The 14377-nt window shown below is 42.0% G+C and overlaps 1 protein-coding gene across 2 annotated transcripts in view; it reads right to left on the minus strand.

Annotated features, from left to right (window-relative positions):
- Nucleotides 1-3736: 3736 nt before the first annotated feature.
- Nucleotides 3737-14377, minus strand: part of ST3GAL5 (ST3 beta-galactoside alpha-2,3-sialyltransferase 5) — a 53029-nt gene continuing 42388 nt past the window's right edge. Inside the window, exons 4-7 of one of the 2 annotated variants that reach the window (XM_007969996.3) lie at nucleotides 12119-12462; nucleotides 10656-10842; nucleotides 8965-9123; nucleotides 3737-4968 (exon numbers count right to left, since the gene is read on the minus strand). In XM_007969996.3, the coding sequence (XP_007968187.1) occupies nucleotides 4720-4968; nucleotides 8965-9123; nucleotides 10656-10842; nucleotides 12119-12462 (939 nt within the window). In that variant the 3' untranslated portion in view covers nucleotides 3737-4719. The remainder of the gene's footprint in view (nucleotides 4969-8964; nucleotides 9124-10655; nucleotides 10843-12118; nucleotides 12463-14377) is intronic. The other variant, XM_038007202.2, reaches the window with a different exon arrangement.

Genomic DNA, 14377 nt, shown 5'->3' on the forward strand with positions numbered 1-14377 from the left:
GTTTGCAGATGACATGATATTATACTTAGAAAAACCTAAAGACTCCACCAAACAACTGTTGGAACTGATAAGTAGATTCAGTAAAGTTGCAGTATTCAAAATCAACATACAAAAATCAATAGCATTTACATATGCCAAGAGCAAACAATCTGAAAAAGAAATCAAGAAATCAATTTCATTTACAGTAGCTACAAATAATACAAAATACCTAGGAATCAATTTAACCAAAGATGTGAAAGATCTATCCAAGGACAACTATAAAACGCTAATGAAAGAAACTGAAGAGCACCCAAAAATGGAAAGATATTTCATGCTTATGGACCCAATGACGTTCTTCATAGAAATAGAAAAAAAAAAATCCAAAATTTACATGGAACCACAAAAGACCCCAAATACCCAAAGCAATCCTGAGGAAAAAGAACAAAGCTAGAGGCATCACACTACCTGACTTCAAAATATACTACAAAGCTATAGTAACCAAAACATTACGGTACTGGCATAAAAAGACATACAGACCAATGGAACAGAATAGAGAACCCAGACCCAGATATAAATCCATGCATTTATAGCCAACTCATTTTTGACAAAGGCATCAAGAACATAGAATGGGGAGAGGAGAGAATCTCTTCAATAAATGGTGCTGGGAAAACTGGATAGTTATATGCAGAAGAATAAAGCTGAACCCCTATCTCTCACCATATACAAAACCCAAAGCAAATGGATTAAAGATTTAAATATAAGACCTGAAACTATGAAACTACATGAAAACATTAGGGAAACACTGCAGGACATTAGTCTGGGCAAAAATATTTTGTGTAAAACCTCAAAAGCACAGGCAACCAAAGCAAAAACAGACAAATAGAATTACATCAAGCTAAAAGGATTCTGTGCAGCAAAGGAAACAATCAACAAGTCAAGAGACAATCCATGGAATGGGAGAAGATATTTGTGAACTATCCATCTGACAAGGGGTTAATAACCAAAATATATAAGGAGTTCAAACCATTCAAAAGCAAAAAGCAAACTGATTTTAAAATGGGCAAAAGATCTGAAGAGACATTTCTCAAAAAAAGACAGAGGGCCAACAGGTATATGAAAAAAATGCTTAATATTACTAATCATCAAGAAATACAAATCAAAACCACAATATAATCTCACCCCAGTTAAAATGGCTCTTATTAAAAAGACAGGGAATATAAATGCTGGCAAGGATGTAGAGAAAGGAAATGCTTGTGCATTGTTAGTGGGAATGTAAATTAGTACAGCCACTATGGAGTATTGTATGGAGGTTCCTCAAAAAACTAAAAATAGAATTACCATCTGATCCAGCCATTCCACTACTGACTTTATATCCATATTAGTCTGTTTTCACGCTGCTGATAAAGACATACCCATGACTGTGAACAAAAACAGATTTAATTGGACTTACCTTTCCACATGGCTGGGGTGGCCTCAGAATCAAGGTGGGAGGCAAAAGGCACTTTTTACATGGCAGTGGCAAGAGAGGAGGATGCAAAAGTGGAAACCCCTGAAAAAAATCATCAGATCTTGTGAGATGTATTCACTACCATGGGAACAGTATGGGGGGAACCACTCCCAAGATTCAAATAATCTCCCACAGGGTCCCTCCCACAATACATGGGAATTATGGGAGTACAATTCGAGATTTGGGTGGGGACACAGAGCCAAACCATATCAATATCCAAAACGAAAGACATATTGAAGAGCTATCTATATTCCCATATTTATTGCAGTGCTATTCACATAGCCAAAATATGAAATCAACCTAAGTGTCCATCAATGGGTGAATGAATAAAGAAAATGTAGTATATATACACAATGGAATATTATTCTGCCATAAAAATGTTGAAATCTTGTTATGTGCAGAAAGATGGATGGAACTAGAGGCGATGTTAAGTGAAATAAGCCAAACACAGAAAGACAAATATCACATGTTCTCATTCCTATGCGGGAGCTAAAAAAGTGGATCTCATGAAGATAGAGAGTAGACTGGTAGCTACCAGAGGCCAAGAAGGGTAGGGGGAAATGAAGAGAGGTTGATTAATGGGTACAAATACACAGTTTGGTAGAATAAATAAGACCTAGTGTTTGATAGGTCAGTAGAATGTCTATAGTTCACAATAATTTACTGTGTATTTCAAAATCACTAGAATAATTCAAATGTTTCTGCCATAAAGACAAATATTTAATGTGACAGATATCCCAGTTACACAGATTTGCTCCTTAAAATTACATGAATGTATTATCACATGGACCCTCAAAATATGGACATCATTATGTATCAAAAATTCAAATAAAAAAATGCTAAAACTGAAAATTTCTGCAGCTCAAAGTTCTAGAAGTATGTTAAAATACAGAACATGTGTAAGTCTTCTTAAGTTGCCTCAGAACCAGTGATTTCATTGATGTCAGAGGGTGTGTGTGCCGGTCTAGAATGCAATACAAAGCTGTTAGAGTGACAGTGAATTCTCAGTTACTGGAGATCAACCTTAGAACACCCAGAGGCACCTAGCAAAGGTCTGTTTTCAGACGAGTGTGCGTGGGGTGGGGGAGTAATGGGGGCGCAGCTCTGAAGTGAAGATGAAACTTCCAACAAATGAATGCCAAAGTGTGAAAAGTTCTTGAGAATGATCTCCAGCCAACTCCTATTGGCTGGTGGGCTCTATAAAAGGTCTACAAAAACATGCCTTTTTAGGGTATGTACTTACTGCCTGAGTAAGTAAAAGTTGAAAGACATGAGCAAAGCAACCTAAGGATGCAAGAAGGGCCTTACAGGGAGGAGGAATGGGGACGGGAGCGGGCCTGAGAGTTGCTGCAAGCTGACCAAGTGGAAGCTTTGAGTGCCACACATCCCAGCAGCCTTGAGAAGCAGGTGGGCAAGTCTCCACATACCAGCAAGGAGGTGCTCGTAGCATTAAGAACGTTGTCTGAGGAAGTTCCGGCTTCTCCAATTAGCCCCTGAGGGATGTGAGGTGGAGCTGTGTGGTGTAAGCCTAGCCCCACCTGAGCCACAAGGGAGCTGTGGACCATCTTCCACAATCTCAATTTTCTAAACTCATTTGTTGCGTGATAATCTTAAAACATTTTCTCTTAAACAAGCAGTAGCTTATAGCATAGGAAATAAACTTCATACAAAATTATTTGTAAAGACACAAAACCAGAGAAATACGACTTTTGCTCTCCTGGCCACTCTGAGCTGGATTCCAGATCCCTGGAGACTGAAGGGACTCTGCTTTGAATGCTGTGACCTGACTCCTGGCCCTGCATATGCCGAGGAGGAGGGAGGTGGGAAGACGTTGGAATGGGCTGGGGGTCAAGGCTGTACTGGGGCTGCACAAGCAGTTGCAGGAAGGGCAAGTGGAGGCAGGTAGCATTAGTGACAACGGCAGCCACAGAGTGGAGAAGAGCGATGGCGGCAGCCGAGTCTGGGGCAGGCTGGGAACAGAGTAGCAGCAGATCTTCTGATAGCAGAGGCTAGAGCCGCTGAGATGAAGCTAGGGGCAGCCTGTCCTTGGGGAGGAAGCCACCGACACCCAGCACCTCTCCAGAGGGGTTCAGTTGTCTGGGCTCAAGCAGCTTGCAGCACCAGGCACCTTAATTCTCTGTCACTCACTACTGGCATCCACAGAGAGGTCTCCACCTAGCAGCAGCATCCAAGAAGGAGGTTTTGGGTAGACTCAGAGACATAAGCACCGAAATTAACCAGACTACGAGAGCTCCTCAAAAGTTTTTATTCTTTTTCCTTTTTATCTTTTTAAACTGGCACACTGCCTGGTATACACTGCCAGGTAGGCATTCAGAAAAGTTTCTTTTTTTTAAATACACAATTTATAATGCTGGGAAGATTTCATTTCAGTGTTTCCCAAAACATTATTCCTGGAAAGGGTATACTCTCCCATGACTCTGGATAATAGAGGTTTTGTTCTGATTTTTTAAGCCAACTCAGACAGACACTGAAACACGTTAGATCTAATACTTAAGTGCTTTGAAAGGGCAGTAAAAATAGAATTGTAATAATTGCTGGGAAGACTGTGGTTTCTGCAGCCTAGGGTGGCTTCACAGTTGTCAGAGGACACAGATTCTATGTCCCTCCCTGACCAGGGACCTCCAGGACAGCTTCCCTGGTTGGTTCTTGAGTCTTTCGGCAGAGGGCAGACCAACAGAGAAGGGTTGTGACCTCCTCCGACCAGCTCAGGCCTCATGCTGCTGCGTTGCAGACCCTGTATCAGCAGCATAGCTATGGAGGACGTCATCCTGGAAGTGGATCCTCCGTGGGTCATACAAAGCAGCATAGCAGGGAACCAGAATGAGGCTCAGGGCCACCATCAAAAGAGTGACCTCCCCTCTTCTTCCAATTAGTTACCTGTATTCAATGTGCAGTGTAAACGAACGGAAGTTTTACAAATTAAATTACTTTCTTAAAAATCAATACAACATCGTTACATACAATTCTCTTTGAGAAGTCTTTCCAATTCAATTCTTAAATTTCATTTACAAAATGGTGTGCAAAAACAAACACTGACCTCAAATAAATAGGGAAAAAAAGTGGGAAGAGCTAAAATATATTGTGTGTTTTTAAATTAAAAGTTAAAAACACCAGCTGCACTTCAAAGTATTTGCAGGATGAAATACATCAAGAAGGCTGTCAAAAATAGCCTTCAGAGTTAGAGTTGCATTTTTAACTGAGGTTTTCTGTGTTCAAAATTCACAATGAATGCCTCCGCTGAGATCTTTCACCACTCCCTCTTTGACCAGCTTTAAGAGGAACTTGGTTTCCGTTGTCACATTATGCATGGTCTGAAAGTTCATAGCAGCCATGCACTGATTGTCAAAGTAGTGCAAAGGTGTTCTGGGTTGATTGAGGTCATATCCAAAACCCGCCAAACTGACTTCATCGCACAGATGTGTGGCTAAGACAACGGCAATCACACCGATTGTGGGGACATTCTGGAAAAGAGAAAAGAAGACCAAAAAGTTTAAAGAAAGTTTTAGCACAAGTCACCATTTTGCTGATATTATATATGCTATGTAGGGTCATGAAAGCTACATTGGGGGCTGCAATTTCATACATCACATAATTTTATACATCATGAACTTTAGAGTTCAACTCCCCATTTGAGTCAGGAATCTAGGCTCTAAAACATGGCCTCTGATGTTCACACACTTTCAAGGGACAGTCCGACAATTCTTACACCAAGTTAAAAGGTATTCCTTCTAGGCCGGGCGCGGTGGCTCATGCCTGTAATCCCAGCACTTTGGGAGGCCAAGGTGGGCGGATCACGAGGTCAGGAGTTCAAGACCAGCCTGGCCAATATGTGAAACCCCGTCTTTACTAAAAATACAAAATTTAGCCAGGTGTGGTGGCACACGCCTGTAGTCCCGGCTACTTGGGAGGCTGAGGCAGGAGAATCACTTGAACACGGGAGGTGGAGGTTGCAGTTAGCCGACATTGAGCCACTGCACTCTAGCCTGGCAACAGAGCAAGACTCCGTCTCAAAAAAAAAAAAAAAAAAAAAAGGAAAAAAGGTATTCTAAAATGTCTACCCCACTGGTCCTACATGTGATGCCCAGAATCACAAAAAAAAAAAAAAAAAAAAAAAAAAAAGCCTATTTCCTTTCTCAATGACAAATGTCTATAAGGTCTGCTCTGGGATAAGTGGCCACAGGACCTTCCATGGTCCTTCCCAGGGCACAGTTTCTGGAACCCATCCCTTCCTGAGAACAGAGGATTCTCAGTTCTCACTGCAGAAGACTGCGTTCACACCACCGCCAGCTACATGCCACTTAAGGGCCCCACTGGCTTTGCTGGCAAATAGCACTTGCAGGCCATTTCCCTATGTAGAGCTGCAAAGCCAGTTTCTTCCCACCCTCTGTTTGTATATATATTTTTTGAGACAGGGCCAGTCTCACTCTCTCGCCCAGGTTGGGGTGCAGTGGCGTGATCACAGCTCACCGCAGCCTTGACCTTCCCAGGCTCAAGTGATCCTCCCACCTCAGCTTCCTGAGTAGCTGGGACTACAGGCATATGCCACCATGCCCGGCTAATTTTTGTATTTTTTGTAGACATAGGGTTTCACCATGCTGCCCAGGCTGGTCTTGAACTCCTGGACTCAAGCAATCCTCCCGTTTTGGCCTCCCAAAGTGTTTGGATTACAGCCATGGGCCACCATGCCCAGCCACAAGTATATTTTTAGTCCTGAATTAAATATTTTCACATTTGTTCCTTTAACAATGTATCCTACTGACCTTGGTCTAGAATCTCCATTGTCTACACCTTTCTAGATTCTGATGGTGTCCCCACTCCCTCCTGATGTCTGGCATCTTATTGTGCCTCCTGGAAAGTGCAAATGTGGCATCGTGCTTTCTGGATCTCCATGCCAGTCTTGGGTAAAAATAGTAAACAGGATGGGAGGAATACAGAAGGCCCTGCAGCTCACTATGCTTCCTCGAAGGCTGCCGCCAATCTACTGATACTCTTAATATTAGCATCCTTTTGTATAGTTTTTCATGTGAAAATGTGCCTCCCTTTTCATTCATCTTAGTTGAACCAGTGGCTACCATAAATATCTTTCCTTTTTTGTAAAGTGGAACAACAGTGGACCCTCCAGAGTTCACAGATTCAGGTGGGATTAGGGAACATCTACTGAGGTCATCATTTGTTAAAATCTGCTTCCTGCTCTTTGATGCATCTACCTCTCAAAGCCAACCTCACTTGTTAAAAAGGAACTCAACAGCCATTCTGCATGCTTGGAAATAGAAACCAAGAGAAATTAACACAAAGGACACTTTCCTCCTGTTTAGCCAGGGCTCTAGGCGTTGTCCTGTCTTCTCCAACCCTATACCCCCAGTGATGAGCTTGGCACACAGGGAATATTCAATGTTTGTGGAAGGAGTGTGTGAAATCAACTGTCCATTGGAGTGACATATGGGGAGAACTAAAACAATGATGAAAAACTCCCCAAAGCACATTATCTCCACAGCACACCCTTTGAGATCACATCTCCTATTGCTCAACAGGCTTCTTCATCTGCTGGAAGGACATATACATGAGGAAGTTTCTAATATTGCAATTTTAGATCAGAAGTCCTCTTTTAAGTTACTGTTTTTATCCAAAAGAAAAATGCCATTTTGTCAATTATAAAAATAGGCAAATATTCAGCTCAACTAATAGATTATAAAGCAGAAAGGAGAAGTCTTCTACAGACTTTCCCTCTGAAGAAGGGCATTCTTTACAGGCTGGTGTCTATTTCCAAGCTTTTACACTAAACACATACTTTTATTTTTAAAGTGTTCTGTATCTTCTTCTTCTTCTTTTTTTTTTTTTTTTTTTTTTTGAGATGGAGTTTCACTCTTGTTGCCCAGGCTGGAGTGCAATGGCGCAATCTTGGCTCACCGCAACTTCTGCTTCCCGGGTTCAAGCGATTCTCCTGTCTCAGCCTCCCAAGTATCTGAGATTACAGGCATGAGCCACCACGCCTGGCTAATTTTATTTTTAGTAGAGATGGGGTTTCTTCATGTTGGTCAGGCTGGTCTCGAACTCTTGACCTCAGGTGATCTGCCCGCCTCAGCCTCCCAAAGTGTGGGATTACAGGCGTGAGCCATTGCACCCAGCCTAGTGTTTTAGTATCTTTATTTTCTTACTTAATATACTATGGAGGTGTTTTCCTATCTTCTTCATCTTTAACAGTCAGAAAATATTGCATTGACTTTATCATAATTTGTTTAAACAATCACATAGTGATGAACATTTAGGCTGTTTTTAGTCCTCTGTTGTTAATGCTATAGTGTACATCCTAGAATATTCATCTTTGCAAATTTCTCTAATTTCCTTGTAATAACATTTTTAGTGTAAAACTGGTGGGTCAGAGATGATTCATATTTAAAACGGTTTAATATTGCCAAAATATCCTTCAGAAAAAGTGCCAACTGATCATTCTATGTACATTCCTGCCAAACAAGGGCATTAACAAACTTTTAAGTCTTTGCTAAAAAGTGGGCAAAAATACTATTGTGGCTCTAATTTGCTTTTATTTGATTATTGGTAAAGTTGAACATTTTTACATGCATTCTTTGGCTATTTTAATTCTCCTTTTGTGAAATGTCTATTCCTATTCTTTGCCCATTTTCTATTGGTTCATCTTTTACTTTTTGATTTAATAAGAGCTTTTTGTATTCTGAGAGTGTTTACTCTCATTGTACATGGGATAATTTCCACACGAGTCTTAAGTTTTAAAGACACAGGTCAAGTTATTCAGATCAAGAAGCTGCAAGTGATAAAGGTATGTGTACCCCCATGCCCCTGGTGGCAGCACTTGCTAATTGCAGGTAAAGAATCTCTACTGTAATAAACAGCCTAGAACACAAAGTTCCCAAATTAGGCTGCAAAATAAAAATTGTCCAGGGAATTTAGAAAATCCTAAAACACAAAACAATTAATATATGAGATGAGACCCAGGCATTAACTGAAAAACACTGTTCTTGAGGATTGACTTTTATAACTATCACCTACAAAGTGGTGATAAAAATCAATTCTCACCTGAGTGGCTCACAGAGTGAAAATGTAAATATGACTTTTCTCTGGGGTACACAATTTTTTAATTAAAAAAAATTAAAATGTAAATAACTTTCTGGATCACAAAAGTGCCTTTCAGAGTCCTGCAGTTATATGGAGTCCTGGAATAAGAATACCTTAAATAGTATCTCACTGATGTAAGTGTTAATGTGCTGCCTACACTAAAGAGAAGAGTCACTGGAGAGAAGGCCAATTAAATAGTGAGGAGCCCTGCAGCCAAGTGCAGAGTGGTAAACACACATGGAGCATCTCATCAAAGGCTGGGTTTCTCCACTGGAGATGCTTCTGGGTATACAGTTGAGCCAAAGTGAAATTTGTACACATCTCCCCTCAAACAGGGAACGATTAATTTTGAGAAGCAACAAAAATACCTTATCTCGGCCCCAGAACCTTGACTGAGGCTCTGAGTACTGAAGGATGTCAAAGGCAGTCTCTTTGATGATAACTGGATTCAAAATCCTGAAATGTTTTGGCTGCAGTGGGATTTTTTCTGCCACCTGCTTCCAAAAGAAGAGTCGCACCCAAAACGGCTAAGGAAAGCAAGCAAGCAGTCGTTAGTCATCCTTCCAGGGGAGGGGAGAAAGCATTCCCACTCATCAGGCCAAGGCCATGGGTGTGACCCCACGTGGCCCTGGGCGCTGCCTTCTGCAGCAATCTAGTTCTGTAGATTGCAAAAGCGACGCAAATCCAGCACTTCAACTCAAAAAAGTAACTCTAAAATAGCCACTTCACACAGGCGGCACTGGACAAAGACAGGAATTGCAGAACCAGCTTGTATTTCTTTGAGGTAGACATTCCTCAATGGCGCTAAAGCTATCATTTTGTCCAGGGAAGCCCAAGCGAACAGGTCGAATTTAAGGCTATTAAGTGCTGTGACTGCCCTCACCTAGTATCCTCTCCCACTTACTCTATTTCCTAGTCCCATGAAGTCTCTTGGCAACTGACTGAAGTCGTTTCATATATGCTTCATCTTCCAGCTAGAACTTCTGCCCAATAGAAAATCCAGAAGACCATGATGACTGGTACAGAATCAGCTTTGGAAATACAAATTCATCATCACATGGAGTTTATGTGAAAAGTCTAATACGTCCCGTGAGTTTCACAGACAGCTAGTTTGTGCATATGTCTATAAATGTGCACACACTCCTCGACAGTTGACCTCTGAAATGTATTTGAATATAATGGGTGGGACTATAAAGTAATGTGATCAATAGAGACAAAAGGAATATGACCAAGTGAGGGCCATCTCCTCCACAGCTGCCCTTCTGGAATGCCATGAATTTATTCCAACAAGGGAACCACCGACCAAAGCATTTTTGGAGAAGCTCTTCAGGAGTATTCCTTATCGATTTTATATTCTTTTGAATATCCTCAAAAAGGCTTATATCCATCTAAGTAAATCTAATTTCTGAAACTAGCCAAAAGCTATGCAAGTTCATGTCTGGAGAACAAGATGGGTGAACAATCTCAGTAATAGCAATTTTGGTCACAATCTGGATATTCCGATTAAGCAATGATCACCATTTTCATGTGACTCTTAATTAGGTTCTAAAAGCAATTTGCAGCAAATTTGCTGAGGGGTGGCTGGGCACGGTGGCTCACGCCTGTAATCCCAGCACTTTTGGAGGCCAAGGCGGGTGGATCTCTTGAGGTCTGGAGTTCGAGACCAGCCTGGCCAACATGGTGAAATCCCATCTCTATTAAAAATACAAAAATTAACCGGGCATGGTGGCAGGCGCCTGTAATCCCAGTTACTCAGGAGGCTGAGGCAGGAGAATCGCTTGAACCTGGGAATGTGGAGGCTCCAGTGAGCCAAGATTGCACCACTGCACTCCAGCCCTCAAGTCTGGGCAACAGAGAGACTCCATCCCTGCACCGCCTCCCCCCACCCCGCCCCCCAAAAAAGAATTGCTGAGGGGTTTCTACAAAGAGAGTGATCATCATTTGAAAGACAATACAAAAGTATGCATTCCACTGTGCGTGTTTAAAAATAAAAGGCTATAAATACAACTAAGACTCCACTTTTTACTAAGGCAGATTTAATAGAAGTATTAGTGCTTACCAGGGTTTCATTTTTTACCATTGCTTGAAGCCAGTTGAAATCAACACTCTTAAATAAAACAGCAACAAACAAGTCATTGGAATAATATTCAAGGTCAGACAGTGGTGCGCCCTCTGGATAAGTCATCCTTATGGTAGTTTTATTTCCAACATGTTCTGAATATCCCTCAACTGGTGCACTGTTTAACCTATTTAAATAAAAAGGACAAAGACACACTGACAAAGCAGGCCATCAACCATCTCTGCACACCAGGCAGTATCCATGTCATGTCCTTCACGTCTTCTTATGACTAAGAATCAGTGCATGGTTTGCAGCCTCATCTCCCCTCCCAGCTCTGTCTTTCTAGGATTTCGAGGAATGCAGCCTTTAGTCCTTGACTGAACACTTGTATCTAATCCCCGAATGTCAAGCAATTTCATCTAGCCCTAATATTTTTACTCAATCTAAGTATATTACATTTGGGACTTTCTCTGGGTGCCAGTAAAATATCCTCGGAAATTTCCCATTGTGCTCAGATATTAGTTCTTGCTAGAATTTCAAAAAAGGAATCAGAAGGGAAAATCTAGTCCACCATGCCTGGTGACTTTTTGTAGAGAGAAGTTGTCTCTATGTTGCCCAGGCTGGTCTTGAACTCCTGAGCTCAAGCGATCCTCTTGCCTTGGCCTCCCAAAGTGCTGGGATTACAGGCAAGAGCCACTGGGCCTGGCCAGAAAACAATTTTTGAACAGTGAAACCAAAAAAGAATCTAGGATGACTGCCTATTGGCTATGATGGTGAGTTTGAACTTCTCTGTGCCTTCCATGTCCCAGCCAGCACTGCCTTCCAGGACTCACTAGCCCCAAGCCCCTTCTCCAGAAGCCAGGCCCCTCATTGACTCAAGTCTCTTGCTGTGTCCTCTTCTTGCCCCTGCCTGGCAGTTGTGGTCCTTTGCTGTTTTACTTGAATCTACCCACCTTCCAAACCTCACTTCTCTGACAAGGTTCTGCCACTTACTGCAGCTGGCAGCATGCTCCTCCAACTTAGGGTCAGTATGACAGTTTGGGGCATCCAACCATTTTGTGTTTTTGTTTCAACTTCTCAAACAGTAAGTCCCTTGAGAGCAGGGGCTATGAACAGCTTCCTGCATCCCTCACTTTTCCTGGAGCTGCACTGACCAAGAGCAGTGCACTGAGTTCTAGAGAAGAAAGGCTGGTTTTAAAAGCAATGTACCCCAGTCTGGGCAATTTGCAGAAATCCCATCTCTACTAAAAACATAAAAAATTAGCTACACATGGTGTGTGCCTGGGGTCCCAGCTACTGGGGAGGCTGCAGTGGGAGGATCTCCTGAGCCTGGGAAGTTGAGGCTGCAGTGAGCTGAGATCACACCACTGCACTCTAGCCTGGATGACAGGAGTGAGGCCCTGCCTCAAAAAATAAAATAAAATAAACAACAAAAATAAGTAAACAAAAAAAAAGCAATGTACCTTATCACAACATCAAATTGGTTCAGGGTGTGGCCCAGTTCTAATCCGTGCAGTATTCCTCCGCTTCCAATAACCACACAGCGCCGACAGGTCTTGGCTTTCAAGTGTTCAGGGAGGTCATGCTCCGGCAAGAGTTCCAAGAGGGTCTGGACTTTACTGGAGAACTTCCGGAACCCAAAAGGAGGATCGTACTTGGACTCAGTTTCACTATCTTTGGGGGCCTTGTGCACAAAAGGGAGTAAGTCCACGCTATACCTGTGCTCAAATAACGTCGCCATTGATATCTTGGCAAACTTGGGACGACATTCCTTCTGCAAGACTTGCTGAGCATATTTCTGAGCTCTCTGGAATGAAATCACACCAATCTGGGTTTTAAAAACTCTCCTGCATTAAAAATATACTCTTCTAGATGACAATTTGTCCTATGATGTCTGATGTAGCTCCCGTGTTGACTACTGTCTTTTAACACAGAATATTTGCTTTGTAGAGTTAAGTTAGGCTCAGAAACTTGAAGAAACAACCTGGGAGAATCACATGACAAGGAGATAAACACAGCAGGCTATTCATTTCATTGCACAGGCAAAGCAAGAAGGACTCCCACCTCCCACTCCCTGCCTAACATTGTTCAAATACATTTGGGGTAAAAATATACTTTGGGGTGTTTAAGACTTCATGTTTCATAAAATTCTGATACAAGCTATAACCTGGTTAAATACTGAGGACATTATGCTATGTGAAGCCAGTCACAAAGAGACAAATACTGCCTGACCTGCCTTATATGAGGTATCTAAAGTAGTCAAATTCATAAAAACAGGAAAGAATGGTGGTTATCAGGGTTGAAGAGAGGGAGAAAAGGGAGTTGTTTAATGAGTACAGAGTTTCGGTCTTGCAAGATGAAAACATTCTAGAAATTTGTTTCACAAGAGTGTAAATATACTTAACGCTGCCAAATGGTACATTTAGAAATAATTATGATGGTAAATTTTATGTTTTGTTTTAAGCCACGATTAAAAAAAGATTTCATATATCAGGTTCTCATCTAGCAGGATGACGAACAGGCTTATTTATCAGTTGAGGTACAGAACCTCACAGTCTAGAATGCAAATTACCTGAAATAGAATCAGGGAACAATGTCCCCTTGACATAGAGATTGCATTGGTTTCAAAGCATTTTCCCAGCCTGTATTTCCATATGCATTTTAATGTTTTGCCTCAGCCAGGAGCTGCCACTAAATGCCAAGTTCATTAGCCCAGTTGAATGTACCAAACCTCAGAGGAAAGGCAGGCACGGCGGCTCACAACTATAATCTCAGCACTTTGGGAGGCCAAGGTCAGAGGATTGCTTGAGCCCACAAGTTCGAGGCTAGCCTGGGCAACATAGTGAGACCCCACCTCTACACAAAATTTTTTAAAAAATTGGCCAGGTGTGGTGGTGTGCACCTGTGGCCCCAGCTACATGGGAGGCTGAGGCATGAGTATCGAGTGATCCTCGACCTGGAAGATTGAGGCTGTAGTGAGCTGTGATCGTACCACTGCACTCCAGCCTGGGTGACAGAGGGAGACCCTGTCTCTAAAACAAAAACAAAAACATGACCATCCTGGCTAACACAGTGAAACCCCATCTCCATAAAAATACAAAAAAAATTAGTTGGGCATGTGGTGGCGGGCGCCTGTAGTCCCAGCTACTCGGGAAGCTGAGGCAGGAGAATGGCATGAACCCGGGAGGCAGAGCTTGCAGTGAGCTGAGATCACGCCACTGCACTCCAGCCTGGGCAATAGAGTGAGACTCCCATCTCAAAAAACAAACAAAAACAACAAAACAAAACAAAAACAAAAACACAACCTTGGGGGAATATGGTATGTGTGTCCATTCACCCCAGTCTTCCTCTTGGCTCAGTTGGACAAATGCTGCCTCAGAACCCCGTCAGGTAGTTCTTCCTAATCTTTGTGCTTTTTTGTCCTTGTCTCCATATTTAGCAGCCTTGGCCCTGCATTACCCCTCCTATTCACTACCTTCTCGCAGGCAGAAGAATGTGTGTGTGTGTGTGTGTGTGTGTGTGTGTATGTGTGTAATCCTATGTTTACTGGGATATTTATTATTCGGAATTTAACATATCTTTTCAATTTTGTCAGTCTCATTATGAGGATTATTACTGGGGTATAGGTTTAAATGTTCGCCCCAACTGTGTTTTTCCTCAAAGTCTTGTTATTTTTATTTTCTGATTTTTGCTTAATACGTTTTTTTAGGAATGCATCTATC

This window comes from Chlorocebus sabaeus, chromosome 14 (assembly GCF_047675955.1).
Source record: "Chlorocebus sabaeus isolate Y175 chromosome 14, mChlSab1.0.hap1, whole genome shotgun sequence".
Taxonomy (NCBI): Eukaryota; Metazoa; Chordata; class Mammalia; order Primates; family Cercopithecidae; genus Chlorocebus; species Chlorocebus sabaeus.